At 57.1% G+C, this 19214-nt stretch overlaps 7 protein-coding genes across 7 annotated transcripts; 3 read left to right on the top strand and 4 right to left on the bottom strand.

Moving 5' to 3' along the window:
• Window positions 1-472: 472 nt before the first annotated feature.
• Window positions 473-1410, top strand: SCHCODRAFT_02506468 (GINS complex, Sld5 component; the record flags this gene model as incomplete). The annotated part of the gene is made up of 4 exons (XM_003030836.1): window positions 473-694; window positions 765-1086; window positions 1144-1216; window positions 1314-1410. The coding sequence occupies 4 exons, from the start codon at window positions 473-475 to the stop codon at window positions 1408-1410; spliced, it is 714 nt and encodes a 237-aa protein (XP_003030882.1).
• A 425-nt stretch (window positions 1411-1835) lies between these two features.
• Window positions 1836-3704, bottom strand: SCHCODRAFT_02629646 (uncharacterized protein). Its single transcript, XM_003031213.2, has 5 exons — window positions 3167-3704; window positions 2860-3018; window positions 2676-2805; window positions 2375-2617; window positions 1836-2319 (listed from the first exon to the last, which is right to left on the bottom strand). Exons 1-5 carry the CDS (start codon window positions 3320-3322, stop codon window positions 2003-2005), a joined length of 1005 nt encoding a protein of 334 aa, XP_003031259.1. The 5' UTR covers window positions 3323-3704; the 3' UTR covers window positions 1836-2002.
• Window positions 3705-3944: 240 nt separating this feature from the next.
• SCHCODRAFT_02689773 (uncharacterized protein) lies at window positions 3945-5559 on the bottom strand. Its single transcript, XM_003031214.3, has 4 exons — window positions 5381-5559; window positions 5069-5330; window positions 4582-5014; window positions 3945-4531 (listed from the first exon to the last, which is right to left on the bottom strand). Exons 1-4 carry the CDS (start codon window positions 5457-5459, stop codon window positions 4241-4243), a joined length of 1065 nt encoding a protein of 354 aa, XP_003031260.1. The 5' UTR covers window positions 5460-5559; the 3' UTR covers window positions 3945-4240.
• Window positions 5560-7051: 1492 nt separating this feature from the next.
• On the bottom strand, window positions 7052-9247 carry SCHCODRAFT_02600551 (uncharacterized protein; the record flags this gene model as incomplete). The annotated part of the gene is made up of 10 exons (XM_003031215.2): window positions 7052-7217; window positions 7271-7429; window positions 7480-7560; window positions 7621-8202; window positions 8253-8611; window positions 8664-8885; window positions 8938-8955; window positions 9006-9035; window positions 9086-9166; window positions 9215-9247. 10 exons carry the CDS (start codon window positions 9245-9247, stop codon window positions 7052-7054), a joined length of 1731 nt encoding a protein of 576 aa, XP_003031261.2.
• Window positions 9248-12033: 2786 nt separating this feature from the next.
• On the top strand, window positions 12034-14500 carry SCHCODRAFT_02545151 (uncharacterized protein). Its single transcript, XM_050343632.1, has 3 exons — window positions 12034-12738; window positions 12795-13079; window positions 13134-14500. The coding sequence occupies exons 1-3, from the start codon at window positions 12328-12330 to the stop codon at window positions 14376-14378; spliced, it is 1941 nt and encodes a 646-aa protein (XP_050199717.1). The 5' UTR covers window positions 12034-12327; the 3' UTR covers window positions 14379-14500.
• Window positions 14501-14772: 272 nt separating this feature from the next.
• On the top strand, window positions 14773-16898 carry SCHCODRAFT_02505704 (Rft-1-domain-containing protein; the record flags this gene model as incomplete). Its single annotated transcript, XM_003030838.1, has 8 exons — window positions 14773-15227; window positions 15309-15417; window positions 15472-15573; window positions 15622-15805; window positions 15856-15942; window positions 16054-16208; window positions 16267-16406; window positions 16457-16898. The coding sequence occupies 8 exons, from the start codon at window positions 14773-14775 to the stop codon at window positions 16896-16898; spliced, it is 1674 nt and encodes a 557-aa protein (XP_003030884.1).
• Window positions 16899-17566: 668 nt separating this feature from the next.
• Window positions 17567-18545, bottom strand: SC3 (fungal hydrophobin). The gene is made up of 6 exons (XM_003031216.2): window positions 18385-18545; window positions 18295-18331; window positions 18160-18237; window positions 18009-18104; window positions 17892-17954; window positions 17567-17843 (listed from the first exon to the last, which is right to left on the bottom strand). The coding sequence occupies exons 1-6, from the start codon at window positions 18474-18476 to the stop codon at window positions 17799-17801; spliced, it is 411 nt and encodes a 136-aa protein (XP_003031262.2). The 5' UTR covers window positions 18477-18545; the 3' UTR covers window positions 17567-17798.
• Between the last annotated feature and the right edge of the window lie 669 nt (window positions 18546-19214).

Below are 19214 nucleotides of genomic sequence, written 5' to 3'. Positions count from 1 at the left end.
CAATTAGCTCTCTCTTTTGTACTTCTCAACCTTCTTTTGTTGCAGACGCTACGCGCAGAGCGCGTAGGGACCCTGGAAGAAAAAAATCAGATTTTTCCCGATTTTATTGCCATTTTGGAGGCCGTCCCGAGAAAACGGATAAATTATGGGGGTCCCGAGAGGCCGTCCCAGAAAACGGATAAATCTGGGGGTCGGGGACCCAAAAAAAAAGTGGATAAATGGGCGCCAGAGCCGGATTTCCCAGGACGGCCTTTGTGCGTATATCCCGGGGTCCTGTCGGCACTTCCCGAGGTCCCGGCAATATCAATGTCGACGCGACGCGTGCGCGTCAACGTCGATCGTGTCGACGCCACCTGAGACCTCGTATCATCCCCGCCGCTCTCCACCTAAGATGTCCAACTGGGAAGCAGAATTCCAACGTGGATCGTTTCTCCAGCGTGCCCTCGACGCACCAGACGATGATGATGACCGAATGGACGTCGACGTGCAGCCTAGGGCTTCCACATCTACTCGACCTGGCACCACAGGTCGAACAACGACAAACTTCGCCGTCGCCGATCTGGACGGCGATGCAGACGACGCGCATCCCGTGGCACAGCTAACACGACACTGGATGAATGAACGACACGCGCCGGACATCCTCCCCGCCCAAGTCGAGTTGCTGAACACCGTCCTGGATCACATACGACGGCAGGTGCGTGCGGGACGCGTCTTTTGCATGACCGTCCCTGCTGAATTTTCCCCTCCCCCCTCCCCATGTGCAGTCGTCCGCCGTCCTCGCGCTACGAGCCGATCCCGACCCCTCAGACACCGACCACGCCCGCCTCACCCTCGTCCAGACCGACATCGAACGGGCAAAGTTCCTCGTCCGCGCCTACGTCCGCGCGCGCCTCGCAAAAGTCGAGTCCCACGCGCGCTACATCATGACCCATCCGGAGACGCAAGAGCGCATATCGAAAGCAGAGCTCGACCACGCACGACGGCACGCCTCCCTCACCGATCGGCATCTATACCTAAGCGTACTGCAAGCGCTACCGCCCGCACAATCCACACTGGATGACGCACCCCTGTTCGTCCCACCCATGGGTATGTGTTGTATTATGTTCGCCACCGGCAAGTTTGACCTGATTCTGCATCGCTCAGTGCACCCGCCGCCACTGCACCGGCCCGTCTTCGCGCGCGCTCGCGTCGCTTGCGGTCCTGTGCGATTACCAGAGTGAGCCTTACTTTTCCCCCTTAATGAATTTGTCTTCTCGAACCTCCCTTCCGCTTGAATCATCCTGCATCCGCGTCCCACTAACCCTCATCCCTAGCAACACTGCTCTCCCTCTTGCAAAAGGCGACATCTATCTCCTACCATATGAAACTGTCGCACAACTGGTAGAGCGGGGAGAGGTCGACCTTGTATAGCACAGTAGCTCATCAACACCGACCACTGAGCTGCTCCACAATAATCCCAATGGGGACAGACGCTGTCGTCTCATTGAACTTCTGTACGCGCCGTTTTAGTCTCGTCGCCCTCCACCAGTGCACATTCGCAGCCCGTCGGCTGCAAGGCGCGCTCTCCTTTCCGTGCCCTCTAGTAGACTCCTAGGTCGCGAGCATGTGGGCGGCTGTGGGTATGCGTCACGTTACCCACGTGATGACGCCACATACAGGTGGCTGGCCAACAAAATCCATTGTTGAGTGCTCTTCCCACCCAGCATATCTTCGATATCTGTGACATAGGGATATACAGTATGTATGGCTAAGCCCTCTTACATCCTTGAGCCTGTCCTAGACGCGTCATGGGACATACGAGCTAGCTTCGCTCGAACACCTCTCAAACACATTGATAGTTCGCAGCCGTGGATGGATTAATGCTGTAATTACGCCCCCGTACAGGAGTCTATGCGCATACTAGGTATATATTTCATGCTTGGGCTCCTTTAGGCCCCTCGTCTGAATCCTCGCCCATAGCCATAGTCCGGACCACCCTCTAGTCAGGACTCCGGACGCCCCCCTAATCCGTTTTGAAGAACTTGAAGCTCGCGGTGCGGCACACCTCCGCCTCCTCGACCGCGCCCTCCTCCTCGGCCTGCTTCATAAGCTGGTACTGCGCGCGCACGAGCTCCTCGCGCGAGGCGCCCTTGCCCTTGAGCGCGGCCTTCGCGGCCTTGACGCGCGCGACGTGCTCGCGGTACTTCTTGTCCGTGCCGAGCGCCCAGTCCCACCAGCGGAAGGACGTCGCGAAGTTGTTCGAGAACGCCATGTGGTGGAAGTCGTGGTGCTCCGCGCCCGCCCAGAACGGGATGAACTTGTTCAGCGACCAGGGGAAGTCTAGAGGGGGCGTCAGCTGGGTGTGCGAGAGACAAGCAGCCGTCCTCGAGCTCACCATAGCCCGAGTGCGCGTCGACGGCCTGGAAGAGGCGGAGCGTGATCCAGATGTAGACGGTGAAGACGTGCAGGTTGTGCGTGAAGTAGCAGTACAGGATCGGCCCGAAGATCGTGCCCGCGCCCAGGATGAAGACCTCCGCGGGGTGCGCGTACTCGGCGCACAGGCCGAACGGCGCGGGGTACTTGTGGTGCACCTTGTGGATGTGCTTGTAGAAGACGCCTTTGTGGAGGAGGGAGTGGGCTGAGACGGTGCGGCCTTAGCGAGGAAGGGAGAGCAGCGAGGAAGGTAGGGGACGTACCACACCAGTGGAACAAGTCCTCGAAGAAGAAGAACAGGAGGATTTGCTGCGCCATGAGCTGCCAGGGAGGGAACGGAACCTGGTACGTCTCCATGCCGAAGAGCTGTGCCATGGGGTGGAAGAGCCAGATCTACAAAACGCATGCGTAAGTTCGTAGCCTTCAATTGGATTGAGGTGAACGCACCGCCGGGAGCTCGATCGTGAAGTGCGAGAACAAGACCATCCGCGTGCACTCCCACTGCTCCGCGAGCGTGGGCACCTTCAGTGGTTGGAGTTTCCAGCGGTTGAAGTAGGGCGTCGCGTCGACGATCATCCAGGGGATACAGCGGCCGAAGTAGACGATCTGGGAAGGGGTGTTAGCGACGTGGTCTTCACTCGGGCTTCTCTTTCCGCGCAGCGCGCAGGCTGCTCATTTCGTGCTCTGAGCAGCCTCGTTCCGGCTAACAGATAGAGCAGTGCACAGACCAAAACGTGCCAAGTCCTCGACTCACCTCATGCATCAAAAAGCTCATGAGCCCCGTCGCCACGACCGGGTTGTCGATCCACTTGTACCACGCCACCCACTGCTGCTCGGCCCAGTTCAAGGACGTGTAGTCCAAGCCGAGGTCGTCGTACAGCTGGTCCGTCATCGTGCTGGTCGCGTTCATGGTGGGCAAGGGGGAGGGAGGTGACGGGAGGAAGGTGTTCCGATGGTTATGAGGTAGTGGGTTGGCTAGCGTAGCGTCGGGGGATGGGCGTATGGGCTCCCGCGACGTATCGAGTGACGGGGGAGAAGAATGCGCTCCGGAGTGGACGTCGGAGGCTAGAGAACGTGAAGGCCGGTCGAGTACTCGAAGACCACTGCAGTCGAGGAGGCCGGGGACGTTGGACAAAACCAGCACGAAAGCGCCCGCTTTTCAATTATTTGGGCCCCCCATCCTTCGCACCACTTTTTTGCTCGCGCCATGGCGTGAGGGGCTGGCCGGGTGCGCCGATCAGCGACGTGGGAAGGATGCGAAAAGGACTCTGGCCGGGGGGGCTGGACGGCGCTCGGATGTGGGGAAGACGACGACCTGGACGCGAGTCGCGACGCGTCGAAGCGCGTCCAGATCATCGGCGTGCGGACCGGTGATGCGTCGGCGGTTGCCGAGTGATGATGGACTTAGCGGTTGCCAATGGGCGGGCGGGGATGACATAGGCGGGGGACACACCTTGCTTGAGGTCAGGCTGTGGCAGATCAAAGTTGAGAACGCTCATCTTCAGCCAGAAGACGCACACGCTTAGCTGACTGACGGTGGAATTCCCGATTGCCTACCCGGAATTAAAGCTGCTGAATCGCCAATGGATGTTGGATGAATGCACCTCAAAATGAAGCTGGGCAAGGGTACTGAGTGGATAGGTCAGTCTTGTACGGCGGTAGGATGAATTAGACTGTAGGTAGGTTGTATCGACACATAAATAAGCACGATGACAGAGCAGCAATCAAGAATGCACCTCAGGTCGTCAGTGGAAAGTAAGGGTAAGCGATAATGAGGACGTGGTCATATTATACGGTACCACTATGTGATGTACTCGGACGGCGAGCGCTATACCACTCGTCCGAGGGATCCGCTTTTCGTTTGGCGCGAGCTGAGGGAGGACACGCTCCCCTGAGTCTGTAGGTGGCAGTCGTCCAACGTCGCGTCCGGCTGGTCTCCACGCGCGGTCAGGTTGTGCGCCTCGACGGTGGCACCCATCGACGTTCGCGTGAGATCGACCTCCGTCCGCGGCGTGAACACGATCGAGTTCGCCTGCGCGCCCGTCGACGCCGCGCCCGCGCGCCTGTCGTACTCGCGGCCGTCCGCCACGCGCAGGATGATGAGCAGCTGCGCGATACCCTGCGACGCGTCAGACAAGCGCCCACGCACACACGCCACCCACCACACACCTGGATATGGCTAATCGCAAGAAAGATCAGGTTCTGCACATTGCTCCCCAGCGCAAACGACACGATGAACACGATGCCAAAGACGCTGTACAGCGCCGACGACTCCACGAGCGTCGCCGCCACGCTCCCGAACGTCGTGCTGTACTCCGCGCCGAGCGTGTCGCGGATGCGGTTGCGCACGCCGAGCAGGCGGCCCGCGACGAGGAGCGTGAACACGATGTTCGTGGACACGGAGAGCGAGAGGTACGCGAGCTGGACGCCGAGGTGGGAGAAGACGGCGTGCCGCTGGGCGAGGACCATGACGGCGATGGACATGGTGACGGTGGACAGGTAGAGGCCGGACATGAGCAGGACGACGAGGATGTTGTAGTTCCAGACGATGAATGCGCGGTAGAGGAGCAGGAGGTCCATGATCCAGCCCATGACATAGTAGCTGGGGGGAGGGGTTTAGCGCACTTCCAAGACTCCCGAACGTGTGCACTCGTACCAGCCAATCGCTAGCCTGTTGATGTAAAAGTCAAACTCGTTGAGGATGAGTACGGTTGGGCTTATGCCTGGTCCACGCCTGTCTATCCATATCTCCTCCGTATAGCGCGCGTTACACGCGAAGCCTATGGTGGCGAGGATGAAGGTGACGATCACGTAGGCATTTAAGGCCAGCTTGCGCCCCCTTGGTATCCTGTGCGTACGCCTGCCCGCGCTGCGGTTGAGGGAGACGAGGGCCTGCACCGTCAACTGGAAGAATATTCCTGCAGGACATGTCAGTCCCCTCACGTTCAAAGAGGAGCACAGCACGCACCCCAAGTAATGGACCCCGTTAGCATGCCATTGAGGCGACTCTGCTCGAGCCAGATATCGTCCGGGGGCGCGTCGGACATGGCCTATCGTAACCCGCAGGCTAGCCGACCGCAATTCTATGTAGACGCACCAGAACCCGGCGAAGATCAGGGCTGCGGGTGACCGGACTTGACGATCGGGGTGTACAACCTTGTAGTCGCTGGAGACCACTGAGAGACGCGGGGGCGGTCAGGCGCCATGCAGACAGGCAGGATAAGGCAGCTAGTAAGTTTGAGATCATGATGTGCCGAAGCAGCAGGAACGCGTCGCAATATGCGTGATCAGATCGAGATTCACTGAACCTACTGTACGTCACTGTATAGAAGCAACCGGACAAGGACCGTGACACTGACAGGTGCAGAACAGGCAACCAGAGGTCGGGGACCATGACGAAGGGCAAAATATATAATTTTGCGGCATATTCAGGGTCTACTAACTAGTCCAGAGGCTTGTTTGCCTGAACATTCGCGCCAAAACTGCCTTATATGTTAGGTGCGGAGGTCGGTCTGGTGATCAATTGAATGTGATTGCGCGCGCACGTGGCCGTGATAGACTCGTTTGCTTCCGCTTGGCTTCCTTCCTTCCTGCGCGCTATGTCATATAGGGATCAGGATGTACTGCTGCAATAGGACGACAGTATGGACGTGAACTCAGCTCCTTGTATAAGCTGTGTCCAACTGCAGCTTGCCATCTACTGCCAAGACCAGAGCAGCCGCATAGATGATTGTGCCTCGCCAATCATCAGCATACTGCAGCTTTGTGGCAGCCGTGGTGAATTTGCAGGTGGCGGTTGCGGCGTATATATCATGGCCGCGATAAGAGTCTGCGCTAGTCTACCTGGGTCAATGCACAGCGACCCACTGTTCGGCGTTACACGGCTGATTAAACACGCCTACACTGAACGCTTCCCTGACCTACCTATCCGTCGACAAACTCATGCCAGTTGTGGAGGATATCCCTTCCAAGATATACGGCTAGAGTGGATGGATGGGGCGTATATTTTTACGCAAGTGTCCTACTGTCATTGGTTTGCACAAGCACGGTTATGTAGTCGTCGGTCCTTCGCACGTGTTCCCCTGCTCATCGTTGCCAATCAGCGGTGTGAACGAGTCTAGCTTCGTCATTATGTAGGTATGGCTCAATATGGGCAAGAGCAGTACAGGCTACCTCCCGCGGTAAAGAAGACAACAGGTATGTAGCTAGCTACATATCTAAGTAAGGCGGTCAGTAGGTAAACGAATTCGAATTCCATGGCGGTCGAGCAGGCCTACTAACGGCCTACTCAGCAGCGTACGACCGAGTAAAGACGCATAAGACCAAGCAAATAAACAAGCGGATTATCGACAAGAATATGCCCCCGGCGATCCCGAACCACCCTTATACATATCCCCTTTACATACTTTTACAGACGGGCATGGTAGGCGCCGGGGCAGGACAGACAACAGGTATAATGCACACAGAGTGAGCGACTGCAGGCTGAGAGGGGGTCCTTGGGTGGCCAGAGTTATCCAGCAGAATGACTACCGTTAGAGGACGCACTCCCAGCCTCGAGCGTCACATCACTGCCTAACAGCATTGATCTACTGCCAAGCAACGTATGAGCATGAGTGTCATCCTAAGATGAGGGAGCGCCTCATACCGCCACAGGCCTAGTCACCTTCTCAAAGTCGGTGAGCGTGTGCTTGCTGGTGCGATCTATTTGCGAGGTCTCGTCCGAGATGCGGTGCGTGCTGCCCGCGCGCTCGTCCATCGCATGCTGCTCGTCGTCGTAGGCGACTTCGCGGCCGGTGAGCTTGAGGCTGGAGAGGGAGGTAAGCTTCCGAATCGATAATTAGGCAAGGGCAATACTCACATCCAACCGGGGAAGATGCTGCCTGGCGGAATGACCCACTCCTCTGAGTTCTCGTAGTTAGGCGGGACGATGCGGTTGCCCGTCGCCTTCATGATCAGCCAGGGAATGCCGTTGATGACGACGTAGGAGCAGATGCCGGCGATGACACCGTATGCAATGCTAGGAGGATGGTCAGTACGTGTTCTCGTTGTCCACTGCGGCAGACTTACTTGTATGTCAAAGGGATGATGATCAAGGTGAGGAACGCAGGTACTGCGTCGCCAATGTAGTCCCAATTGATCTCGCGGACGCTGTTGTGTATATGATCAGCACGGCGCATATCACCCCCCCAAACAGAAGCCTCAACTCACTTCCTGATCATCAACGAGCCGACAATCACCAGCGCGCCTCCAGTAGCCCAGCTCGGGATCGACGCGAAGATCGGCGCGAAGAAGATCGAGATGAAGAAGCAGAAGCCCGTCGTAATCGCCGTGATGCCCGTCTTCCCGCCCTCGCTGATGCCCGTCGCGCTCTCGATGAACGCGGTGACGGGGCTGCTGCCCATGAGCGCACCCATGCTGATACTGAACGCGTCCACACAGTACGCCATCGTCGACCCCTCGAAGTCCATCGTGACCGGGTCGCGCAGGCCGGCGAACTTGGCCATAGAGTAGAGCGTGCCGGTCGTGTCGAGGATGTCGACGTAGAGGAAGGTGATGAGCGCGTACCAGACGTGCCCGGAGCGGTAGTTGTAGTCGATCGCGTTCCCGATGTGCGAAAGCGGGCGGAAGGTGACGACCTGCTTAAAGAAGTCGAACATCTGGTCGCCCGAGTCGGTGTGGGGGAAAAGCGTGACGGAGGTCGGGCGCGGCCAGGAGATAATGGACACGAGGAAGATGCCAATGAGGATGGCGCCCTTGACGCGGTAGAGCATCATGAGGACGGTGAAGATGCTTGGGGGCAAGTCAGTTGACGATGAGGTATCATAGTCAGTCGTACGCACCCTCCAACGAAGATACCGAGCCAGACCGTGGGGTTTTGCAAGATCCGGCGCGCACAGTAGTTCGCCAAGTCGTCGCTCACGTAGTCTTCCGCTTTGCAGCCGCCAAGACCGACAAAATTTGTTGTGTCACCACCGATGACACTGAGGCCGCTGGGGGAAAGACCAATGAACGCGATGAAAAGGCCGATGCCCGCTCCGACGGCGAGCGTGAGCGACTGGGGCATGATGCGGACGAGCCATTGCCGGAGACCGATGAGGGAGAGGAAGAAGAAGATCCAGCCCTCGAGGAAGACCGCCGCGAGCGCTTCGCGGTAGGTGACGATCCCTGACCCGTGGAAGCCGACAACCGAGTATGCGAACTAGAAGGTGATGTGAGAAGGGGATGATCGGGACGGTGCGAAGAACACGCACGTATGCGTTCAGACCCAAGCCGGGGGCCATACCAACGGGCAGATTGGCGAGGAGGCCGAGGAGGAAGGAGGCGAGCGCAGCAGACGCCGCGGTCGCGGTGATCATGTCCTTGCGAACTTCCTCCACGCATGAAAGGTACTCGCTATCTGTAACGCAGAGGTCGGATGTGTTGCACACGCATGTCCCGCCGGAGTCCGACAGGATCGACGCGTTCACTGATATCTGCGGCGGCGGGTTAGTAAGACGTCCGTAAGCGGGGTGCTTGTAGGCTTACAATGTACGCCATGGCTGCCTGGGGGAATGTCAGCCGGACTCGAAATAGGAGAGGGGAAGTGCACTCACCCATGTTGTGATCCCAGCACGCAGCTCGGTCTGTGGATGGGCGGTCAGTAGGAAGTAAAGACGTTATAAATGTGACGCACAGTGAAGCGAGAGCCTATGCGCTCCTTGACATGGCCGGATCCCTCAAGCTTGAACCACCGCCCGACGAACGAGTCCGCGACCTACTGGGGATGAGCTTGGGAAGCATGCATTCGTCTCTGACGACGCACGATCGCATTAAGCTTGTCAATGGCGTTCACCATTGTGAAGGGAAGGGAGGGTGGGGGATGGGGACGTGTGGGTGGTGGGGAGAACAGAAGAACGGGCACGGTACTTATCAGCGGGGGCGCATATGCTCTCTGATCAAAACGTGCCAAATTCTGATCGCCCTATACATTCGGCAGATGCCGAAACACGCTGACTTGCGCAACGCGCTCGTTCGCCGCTTGCTTCTCGCTCGAGCGCTAGCCAGCAAGCCTCAGTCCAACGCACGATATAGCCTCCCGAGACTATACACATCTTCGTTGAACTGTGTTCCTGCCAGCGCTTTCCTCGAGGAACACTGGTTTTACGAGGCTGCCGAAAATCCGGCGCTGATACGACGGTAGAGATCGCCAGAGATCGCCCCATCCCCGGGGCGACTGCTACGAGTGCCTCCTAAATTTCTGCCCCTTCCTACGAAAACGTCCTGACCTTCAACCGCTTGCTGAGTCCTACTGAGGCCGTCGAATCCGCTTTCCCCTCTACGACGCGCAAAGGCAGGAGCTTGGGATTATGCCGTCCCCGAAGATCATGGGCTGTCACCCTTGCATGAACTCCGCCGTCAGCACAAATTTCCCGGTCAAGTCCGCCCTCTGCCCGACGATCGGAGTCGCCTCTCTCGGCCCTCCTGGAAGCTAGGCGGGACCAAAAATCCAGTTTCCTTGCCGCCTGGTACCTGCTCCTCGGTGCCTGTCAGACGCGGAAGTTGCCCGCTACACCGGTGAGTCGAGGATATCAGGTCTTCAATCGTCTTATGAATCGTGATAACATCTCCCCGCCTCCCGAATATCCACATCCTTTTTTCTGCTGAAGGCCGCTGAGGCGAGGTTCTTTTCTTTATTCCTCCCCAGATGGCGCTTGCACGGCGTTCGTGCACGCCATCGCGCGTCTACGATGAAGCTGGGGGATAGACATCTCCACTGTCCTGTCCGCCAAGCAGTAGACAGGAGGGTGAGTAATCTCCGTGCGCTGCATTGAAAGCCCTTCTTTGCGATGATGAGTGTCGAATTGGAAAGGTGAGCATTGGTCTTTCATGATTTGTTTCTCTCGCATGCAGTACTAACGATCCATAGTGACCGGACTCTCCAGCGTATAAATTTCTGGTTGCGGCTGAAGTTCAACCGTGAAAAATTCATCACGGGACCCTTCGGGCAAGCCCCACGCCCACACGACTGTCAATTCGAAGCCATCAACCTGACTGGCGCTTCTCAATAGCTGGCTGAACTCTTCTTCAGCACCTTCTCAGTGGCGCGTACATTGAGACTCCGCGCCGTCGCACTCCAGAAATCCACCTTTGATCCACCTCATCTCGAACCCCCACGATAATCTCTGGGGCAACAAGGGCATGCCTCCTCTTCCTGTTGCTGCCGCGTCTCCCCACCGACAAGGTCGCTAGCCTCCGGCCGTCTGCCCAGTGACCATCACGACCATCCGCTCATCCTGTCTATCTCCGTAGGTGCTAAATTCCCATTTTGACACCTATAGATTCGCCCTTGTGCTCCTTTCGCTCGTCCCGCTTCTACGTCAGGAACTTTCTTGGTCTTCTAGCGCCTCCTCATTCAGGCTTCTGGGCCGTCCCCTTTCGCCTTCTATTCACCCCCCTGGATTTGGGCCCTCAAATCACTATCGGGATGTCGTATACGGCGACGCGCTGGCCCGGGCCGCCTTCAGTCCACTGTGCTGTCCCGGACCGCGTCCTAGCTACTGCTGACGTAGCGCGCGACTAGCGCTGCTATGGGCTTTCCTTCGTGCTAAGTTCCATGTATCACAACACTAGCAGTCGCATCCATCATGACGCTCGGATTGAAGGCGACATGAAATCGACTGCAGAGCGCCCGCCAGCGCAGAATAAGGCACTCGACTTTCTCTCGAGTTTGGTGTGTATCTTCGCATGTGTTCATTACGAGAGCGGATCTCCTGGCTCCGAGGGTCACCAGGTGAGTGCGATGACCAGGCCTGTCACTGATCACTGAGGCGATTGAGCGCAGGGAGGTGATTTCTGGGCCCTCATACCGATAACAGTACTTCGCCTTATTTATGAGGGCGCTTCTGGTAGGTACGTATAGAACGTCACCCGCCTCATGTTCGCGGAACTTGAGCAGATCTTCGTCTTGTACTTGCTCGCGCTGATCTTCCCCCGTGCTGGCGTGTCCTCGAGTTGCACGAGCAGTGCCCCATAGCGTCAATCCCTCTCACGTTTGAAGGTTCCAGAGTCGCCTATCATCGACCAATGCTCGGATCTTCCGTCAATTGTCGGGATCCTCATACTACAGCCTGAGTGCTTCTCATCTGGACTCGTCCAGTCCCGCTCGCCCTGCCGTCATATCTCGTAGGCAGGAGCAAGGATAGGACAGAATATGCTAACCTGGACGGAAGGTGGCGTAACTTCACGGCGGCGGGCGTCCTCACCGAACCTCTCTCGCTCATCCCGCACCTTGATTTCATCCCGTTAGCTAACGACGATTCTTCTGCGTCACGGTCGCTAGTAAAATTTCAAGATCCTCTTCTTCGTGTTCCCAGCGCCGATGTGGACGGTTATCAACCCCTCTGTGACTAGAGCATGCAGCTGGAACGTATTCCTGCGAACGGCGGACATGGAGGAGTAGAGGGAAGAAAATTCGTCATCAGCGCGAGAATTGTCGGCAAAAGTCCATACGCCGTATGAAGTGCGGCTGCGAAAGGGGAGACAGAGATCGTCAACTTGTTCTGATAGTCAACGGAAGCACAGGAAGGAGAACAAAGGGACACCGCAAAGCGACTCTAAATCTCGGGAACTGCCGCAGACGCCACATACTCTGCTGGTTTGTTGCGCCGCTGCTGACCTTATTCAAGTTGCCGCCGACTTGGACTATGCAACCCTCGATCTTTGGTTGTGATGCTCAACCTGTAGATTTAACACTTCAGTCCATGGTTTAGATTGAAGGCCTGCAATGAGGGGAGCGGAGGAAGAAGAGCGGGCATCGCCGCCATCAAGCCCGTTACGTTGGCACTTGCAGCGCCGGCAAGCAGTGCGGACGAAAGCATAGCCTGAAGCTTCACGTATCTTCGTCGCTCGTCTTAATCTACCTTCCATCGTCTGGTCATGGCTTCCCCTGGTCAAGCTGACGCTGCTCCCACAACCTCCGATCAACCAGATGGCCAGCGACGCGACGAATCTACGCGCCAGGTTCCTACCCAAATGTCTTCCGATGACCCTTCCCATGCCGCGCAGTCTGGCAGAAACGGACCAGCTTCTGCATCATCATCTCCTCCTCGCCCTGAGATCGTCATTCCACTGGACTCCGAAAGGGCGGAGGGCAAACGATGGGAGCAGCCTTACAATCGCTACGCGCCCAGCGACGTCGACTACGAAAAGAAGTACGCGCCCGATCCTTACGGCGAGGAGCTGGGACCTAAAGCGCGTGTCTGGAACGTATACAACGACGAGGCGCAGATGGCAGATGCGGAGATGGTGCAGGGACTGAATGGGACTATCGACGTGCTCCTGATATTCGTGAGTAATGCAGTGTACTTAGGTCACGATATGTAGCTGACGCTCGTTCACGATAGGCGGGTCTCTTCTCTGCGGTCGTTACGACCTTCGTTGTACAAAGCTCGCAGGCGCTTAGTCCGGACTACGCGCAGATTACGGCGTCCCTCCTCTACGAACTCGCCCGCATACAGCGCGCGATAGCTGCTGGGACACCGGTCAGCGATATACCATCATCGGAGCTGAACCTCGAGTCGGAGACGCACACTACGGGCGATCTCTGGGTGAATGGGCTGTGGCTGACTAGCCTGACCTTCTCGCTCTTGACGGCCCTGATATGCGTACTCGCGAAGCAGTGGATCCAGGTTGGTGTCCATCGTTATCCAGTATGGTCCTTTTGCTCACTGTATCTGGCGCAGCACTTCAACTCGACGTGTGGTGGCACCCCGCGAGATCGTGCGTACGTTCGGCAGTACCGCCTATGGAGCTTTGAGCGCTGGAATGTGCCATTTATCATCAGCTTCCTTCCGGTGCTACTTAATGTCGCCTTGCTGCTCTTCTTCGCAGGCCTGGTGGTCTACGTCTCGCCCATGAACGCCACGATATCCTACACTATCATCGGCTTCTCGGCGGCGGCATTTCTCGCCTATGCATTCACTGTCATTCTGCCACCTATCATTCCGCACTGCGCGTACAAGACCCCGATTTCCGACTCCATCATTTGGGTCGCCTACTCCCTTCATAGATTCTGTCGCTTCCTTCGTGGCCTATCTCCCAAAAGGGTATTTCGCTGGGACGCCGGCGCTCCCCGAGCTAGCATAGCATTCCAGCTAACAACGTCGCCCCCGTCTGACCTCAAAAGCCGTGATCTCTCAGACGCAAAACGCTTGCGCTACATCCTTACTGCGAGAGCGATCGACTGGCTGTGCTTCTCGTCCTCGAACGCCTCCGCGGCGACGATATCGGTGCAGGCCGTGTCCGCGCTACCCACTCACTTTGACTTCGGCGCGAGCAGGGAGGCAATACATAAGCTCGTCTTCGGTCGAGCACGTACCCTGGAGCATGAGCACGCTGGCACGGATGCGAAGGAGCTGGTGCTACCGAAAGCGGACCTTGCGGAACGGCTAACGCGCTCGCTGTTACACTTCACCAGCGTATCGCTAGCTCTTCCGGGTTCATCGGTGGTGTGGCGCGACCTCTACGCCTGCCGATACCGCGTCAAATCACCTGAAGTCGATGCTCTTCTCCGAATATATCTGCTGGAGCGACTTCGCGCAGATGCGACACACGGCGACCCTCGGCAAAGACGAACTAATCTTCAAGGAGCGCTATACGCGGCCGACACGAGCACCCTCCCGATACCCCTGTCACGCCTTCGACTACATCACCTCGTCTGGCATCACCTACACGCATCGTTATTGACAGTATGTATCCCATACGAGACTGATCCATCTATGTCAGAGATGATGGTGTCGAGCCTGTCGCAATTATGGGCACATGGGACGAGGGAGTTATGGGACAACATGGCAGCTCCTCTGAGCAGGTATCGGTGCGGCGCGCAATATATACCTGACCTGCAGCAGACCATGGATAGGCTGCGATACCAGTTGCAGTTGGCTCTCGAGAGGGAGGGCAAGGAGGACCAGTATCCAACAGACGCGTAAGAAGACATGAAAAATCAAGTATATGTATCTATGTCGGGTACATCACGTACACTGATACCAGGTTCAAACTCATCTATAGTGGCTTAGCACTGTCGAATATATCTGCTGTCTCGTTCTTAGGCTGCCGCAGGAACTTGAGAGTGGAACCGAAAATCTGCCAAAAGAACTTCAACCTCTGTTCACGTGCTCCTGAGAATAGATCACGTGAACCGGGTGACGTGTTCGAATCCTGCCGCTGCGCCCTCCTCCTTTTCATACCGCCACCTTCTGCACCTCGGCATTATTCGACGGACCTGGATCTCCATCTCGCCCAAGAGTGTCTCTGTGTACTTTTGAACTTCCCTTCTGCTCCTTTATTCTTTCTATCACACCACGCTCATTAATTTCGTCCACCATGGCTAATTCTCCATCGCCATTGTCAACCACGTCGCACCTGGTCTTCTTACAGCTCTTCACTCGGCTGTTGACCTTTGCCATGAACCGGACACTGCTGCGCCTGGCATCCACGGCGGCATATGGCACCGCGTCCATCCAGTTTGAGCTGCTTATAAGCACCATACTATTTCTCGCACGCGAAGGCGTTCGTGGCGCGCTGCTGAGGAGCAACACCGACTCGAAAACGATGTCAAAGGAAAAGACAGCGTCCGACTCGAATGTACCCTCTAGGCCACCGCTGCTCTCGTACTTACCTCTCGCGTGGGGAATTCCACTCGCAGTCGGCACTGCTGCGTTCTATGCTCTTTCTTGGGCCGGGCCAGAGACGCGTGCGCAACCTTTCTTCCAAGAGGCGGTTGCGATATATGCTGTCGCCGCTCTCATTGAGCTGACTGCGGAACCTATGCATAATGTGTGCGTTACTTTAAGGTCTCGCCTGCGATGCTGGCGTTATTGGCGACATCTACTTGCAGGAGCTGACTTACTGGTTTCTAGTACCATGGTCTCGCTTCGCACCCAAGTGCGCGTTCGTGCCGAGGGCCTTGCAATTGCTTGCAAGACACTGGCCACGATGGCGGTACTGCTCTATGGCGAGCACGTCACAGTAAGCAGTCGAAATTGCTTGCCTTGTTTCTGGCCAACTTACGAGATCCCTCAGGGTGACGGGCAGCTCGCGCTTCTCGCCTTCGCAGCCGGACAGTTGACGTATGCCAGCACCCTCGTTGGGGTCTACGCCGCGCACTACAGTATTACTTGGCTGGTACCCGACTTCAGGTGCGTGCAGGTCCTCTTCATTGCTTCGACGTAGTCTGACTGCACACCTAGCCAACTTCGCCAATCGAGCACAGCTACTACCTCGCAAACACGTCTCGCCCTCGCGATGACTGGCCAGTCACTCGTCAAGCACGTCCTCACAGAGTGCGACAAGCTCATCCTTGCATGGGTTGCTCCACTCACGGACCAGGGCGGGTACGCGGTCGCTGTCAACTACGGTACGTGGCATTCTACGATTGCGTCAGGCACGCATTGATAGCTTGCGCAGGATCCCTTCTCGCCCGTGTCATTCTCCAGCCTATCGAGGAGACGCTACGGGTGCACTTCTCGCGCGCCAAGGCGGAGGCTGGCAACAGTCAGGCCGCGCAGGAGGCGGTAGCAACAAAGAACGCGAAGTCCGAAAATCCGGGGCAGACCGTCAAGCAGAGGAAGAAGGCGCCTTCGGACGCCCAGGGTGCTGGCGAAGACGAGAAGGATACCTCTTCGGCTGACGTGAAAACCTCTTCCACTGATCGCGCGCGTCGCACGCTGCTTGATGTCCTCGCTGTGCAGCTTGGGCTCTCGCTCATTTTCTTGACCTTCGCGGTGCCGTATCTACCGGTCCTGCTTCCGTTCGTACTGGTGCGTTGGCGATCGCTGTTTTCCTCCAGGCTTGTGTCCCAATTTGACGCCCGTACAGACCCCCAAATGGATGGCCACAAGCGCACCACGTATCCTGCAGGCGTGGATGTGGTATGTGCCCGTGTTGGCGGTCAATGGCTCGATGGAGGCCTACGTGAGCAGCCTGAGTAGCGAATCCGCGCTTGGCGCCTGGAGCAGGTATGCTCTCCAGCCTCTCATTCCCAGAAGCGATCTCATATCCCGCACAGATACCTCACTTTCGCATCGCCCATATTTCCGGCTACCGCGCTCGGTCTCTACCGCGCAGGCTTTGGCGACGAGGCCCTCGTATACGCGAACATCGCCAACCTCGCAGCCCGCATTGCTTACTGCGTACGCTTTGCCTTCCCCGCGGGGACGGCGTCGTTGCGCGATGTGCTTCCGGGGCGCGCCGCCGTCGTCGCTTGTGCAGTGGCGAACGTTGCCATTCGCACGAGCGCTACGTTTGTGCTGGGGAATGCGGCGTACCCATGGCTACTTCGCGTCGCCGTGCATGTCGCCATCGGCGGATGCCTCGGAGTGGCGTGTGTAAGTGCATGGTGGGTGGGAGATAACATGCCGCAGAGGCTGGGACTGGACGGGTGGATGGGACTTGGAATGATGCAGAGCCGGTTGAGGCGTCTTACGAAGTCTGGCGTAAAGGAGGAGTGAAGTGCTTTCCTCTGTTAATTGAACAGACTTAAGCGCTCATATTCAGGACGTTGGCTCGGACTCATTCGATAAGTATGCTACACGCGCAAAAGTACAGGGTATAATTTAGATATCTCGGGCTCCGAGCGTTCATCTGCTCGGAGCCCCTCTTCATCTGTGTGTGGCGTCAACTATCTGCGGCTTTGAAAACACTTCTTCACCTACCTGCATGCTCCGCATGTCAAGCAGTTTGCTACGGCTGCGAAGCAGCTTGCGATAGCTGTAGGACAATGGTCAGCATCCGCCACTATTCTCGGTAAAGGCCGAAAACTTGCCTGAAACGATACACTCCAAGCAGCCTGCGATGGCGGAGATGACCGCCATCACGGCGCTAGCTATGCATTCGAAGATGCCCTGTATACAGGATATGATGACTCTGCGCGACGTTCAACAAAACGACTTCGCGGAAAAAGGAGGGGTCGAAGGACTCACCCCATGGTGGTCTGGGAGGTGGAAGGATGGTAAGAAAACGTCCACCTTTCACCCTCCTTTTGTACCCCCTTACTTCGGGACCTGAGGCTTCATTCATGACGTAGACTGGCATCCTCGCCGTAAAGTGGAGTGCTTTAGTCCACGACTCAGCCTTTACTTAGGTTCGCCATGTCGTCATGCGGTTGTTGCGTGGCGAAGTTCAACCATGCACGTGTGGGGTCGCGTGACTGAGCGGATAGAGAACAAACAACAACAACAATGTTCATTATCGAGGGAATGAGTCAACACCTTGGAGTATGTAGCAAGACGATCACTTGTCCGCGACCCTATGACATCGAAGGGATTCCGAATTTGCTAGGCAGTAACGAGGCTCAGATTGCCCGAGGCTCCCGTCGCCCGAATATCCCACCGACAGGCGCGTTCACCTGCTCAGAGGATGTTGATGGGGGTGCAACCGATGTTGATCAGCCCGTTCTACAGATGATTAGCGGAGAAAGGGACACGCATGGAAAGTATACATACGAATTGGGTGTTTTCGCAGCAGACGGTCTGCGCCGAACAGCCGCTGCCTCCGACACCGATGACCTGGCAAAGTCTGTCAGTGCGCAGTAATTGGGACAGTGAACAAAAAGATCTCACAGTGAGGGGAGAGCAGCTGATGCCAACGAGAACGTTGAGGTCGCTGAGGACAATGCCGAGCAGGCCGAGGAGGGCGGTAACAGGGCTGCTGCTCGCCTGTACGATGTGGCCGTCAGTGAGATGCCTGGTCGTGCCGCTTTGATGTACGTACCGATTGAACCTGGTTGCAGCAAGAGAGCGACCCCGTAGTACACGTGCCACCGGCGGCGATGGTCGTCGTCGAGGGCGGCTATGAGCAAAAATTAGCCAATGCGTTCGAGTCGTCGACGGCGAGAAAGCTACTCACCGTGGTCACCGTCACCGTCGTCGTAACCGGCGGCGTGCTATACGGGGCTTCATCAGCAAGACATTAGAGGACGGTGAGAGGTCGACGTACGTCGTGCCCGGGTGGCCACCTGGGAGGGCAGCGACGAGGGCGCCGAACGCGACGAAGGCGTAGAGGAACACGACGGGGAGACGGGCGAACATGGCGAGCAGGTTGTAAGGAAGGATAGCGAAGGAAGGAAGGGCTGGGTAGTTGAACTGGGGTGTTCGACTGGAGAAAGAGTGAGCGGGTGAGGGGCTTTTATACCTGGGGAGGCTCCCGTAAATTATTTTCTTCCCGCGCGTTTGGATATTCATTCGCCGCGTCTGAGTTCAAGTTATCGTCACCCAAGTCTGCATGTTCATGCCGCGCGTGCCAGGTCCCCGCGCGCCTGCTATTCATTCGCTACGCCTTTGAATATACTTACGGCTCGCCTGCAGCAACATTAACGCTGCGTGCATGACGACGCGGAGGGAAGGGGGGAGCGGACGCCCGTGCCCGGGCTCTTCCAAGCGACGTGTCGAGCGGCGAAGGGGCAGAGCCGGCGAGTTAGTGGGATTGATTGAGGGAGGCGCCGACTGAGTGGGAAGGCTCTGTGCAGGGCACTGTTATGATGGGCGTCAGCAAGGTTGTTGGCCGGTCTATACAATTAGGCAGGTCAGAACAATGAACTGAGGTGAATGTCCGCGGAGACGCACCCTCGGCGAAGGCGTGTTGGGGAGCTCAGACGTGTCACTCTCCATCTAAGCCCCTTCCCATTCGTAGAGGAATCGCACCTCCAAAGCTCTTCCGTCTGTCTAGCAAAAGGATGGCCTCAACAGTGGACATCCGACGACACTGGCCGGCTCGGCGCATCGTCGTGCCCATCTTCTGCAGACGCTGGTCAATACAACATAGCCAGA

This window comes from Schizophyllum commune, assembly GCF_000143185.2.
Source record: "Schizophyllum commune H4-8 unplaced genomic scaffold SCHCOscaffold_7, whole genome shotgun sequence".
NCBI classification, from domain to species: domain Eukaryota; kingdom Fungi; phylum Basidiomycota; class Agaricomycetes; order Agaricales; family Schizophyllaceae; genus Schizophyllum; species Schizophyllum commune.
This window is presented reverse-complemented; position numbering and strand designations above follow the sequence as displayed.

Bases quoted from the DNA above. Each gene is read 5' to 3' on its own strand.
- SCHCODRAFT_02689773 (XM_003031214.3), bottom strand. From the start codon at position 5,459: ATGTCCGACGCGCCCCCGGACGATATCTGGCTCGAGCAGAGTCGCCTC. The intron at 5,331-5,380 runs GTGCGTGCTGTG...CATGTCCTGCAG, and splicing joins AACGGGGTCCATTACTTGGG to GAATATTCTTCCAGTTGACG. The intron at 5,015-5,068 runs GTACGAGTGCAC...CCCTCCCCCCAG, and splicing joins AACAGGCTAGCGATTGGCTG to CTACTATGTCATGGGCTGGA.
- SC3 (XM_003031216.2), bottom strand. From the start codon at position 18,476: ATGTTCGCCCGTCTCCCCGTCGTGTTCCTCTACGCCTTCGTCGCGTTC. The intron at 18,332-18,384 runs GTACGTCGACCT...AGCCCCGTATAG, and splicing joins GGTGGCCACCCGGGCACGAC to CACGCCGCCGGTTACGACGA. The intron at 17,955-18,008 runs GTGAGATCTTTT...AGACTTTGCCAG, and splicing joins TCAGCTGCTCTCCCCTCACT to GTCATCGGTGTCGGAGGCAG.
- SCHCODRAFT_02545151 (XM_050343632.1), top strand. From the start codon at position 12,328: ATGGCTTCCCCTGGTCAAGCTGACGCTGCTCCCACAACCTCCGATCAA. The intron at 12,739-12,794 runs GTGAGTAATGCA...CGTTCACGATAG, and splicing joins TCGACGTGCTCCTGATATTC to GCGGGTCTCTTCTCTGCGGT. The intron at 13,080-13,133 runs GTTGGTGTCCAT...TATCTGGCGCAG, and splicing joins TCGCGAAGCAGTGGATCCAG to CACTTCAACTCGACGTGTGG.
- SCHCODRAFT_02629646 (XM_003031213.2), bottom strand. From the start codon at position 3,322: ATGAACGCGACCAGCACGATGACGGACCAGCTGTACGACGACCTCGGC. The intron at 3,019-3,166 runs GTGAGTCGAGGA...ACCCCTTCCCAG, and splicing joins TGAGCTTTTTGATGCATGAG to ATCGTCTACTTCGGCCGCTG. The intron at 2,618-2,675 runs GTACGTCCCCTA...GCACCGTCTCAG, and splicing joins GGACTTGTTCCACTGGTGTG to CCCACTCCCTCCTCCACAAA.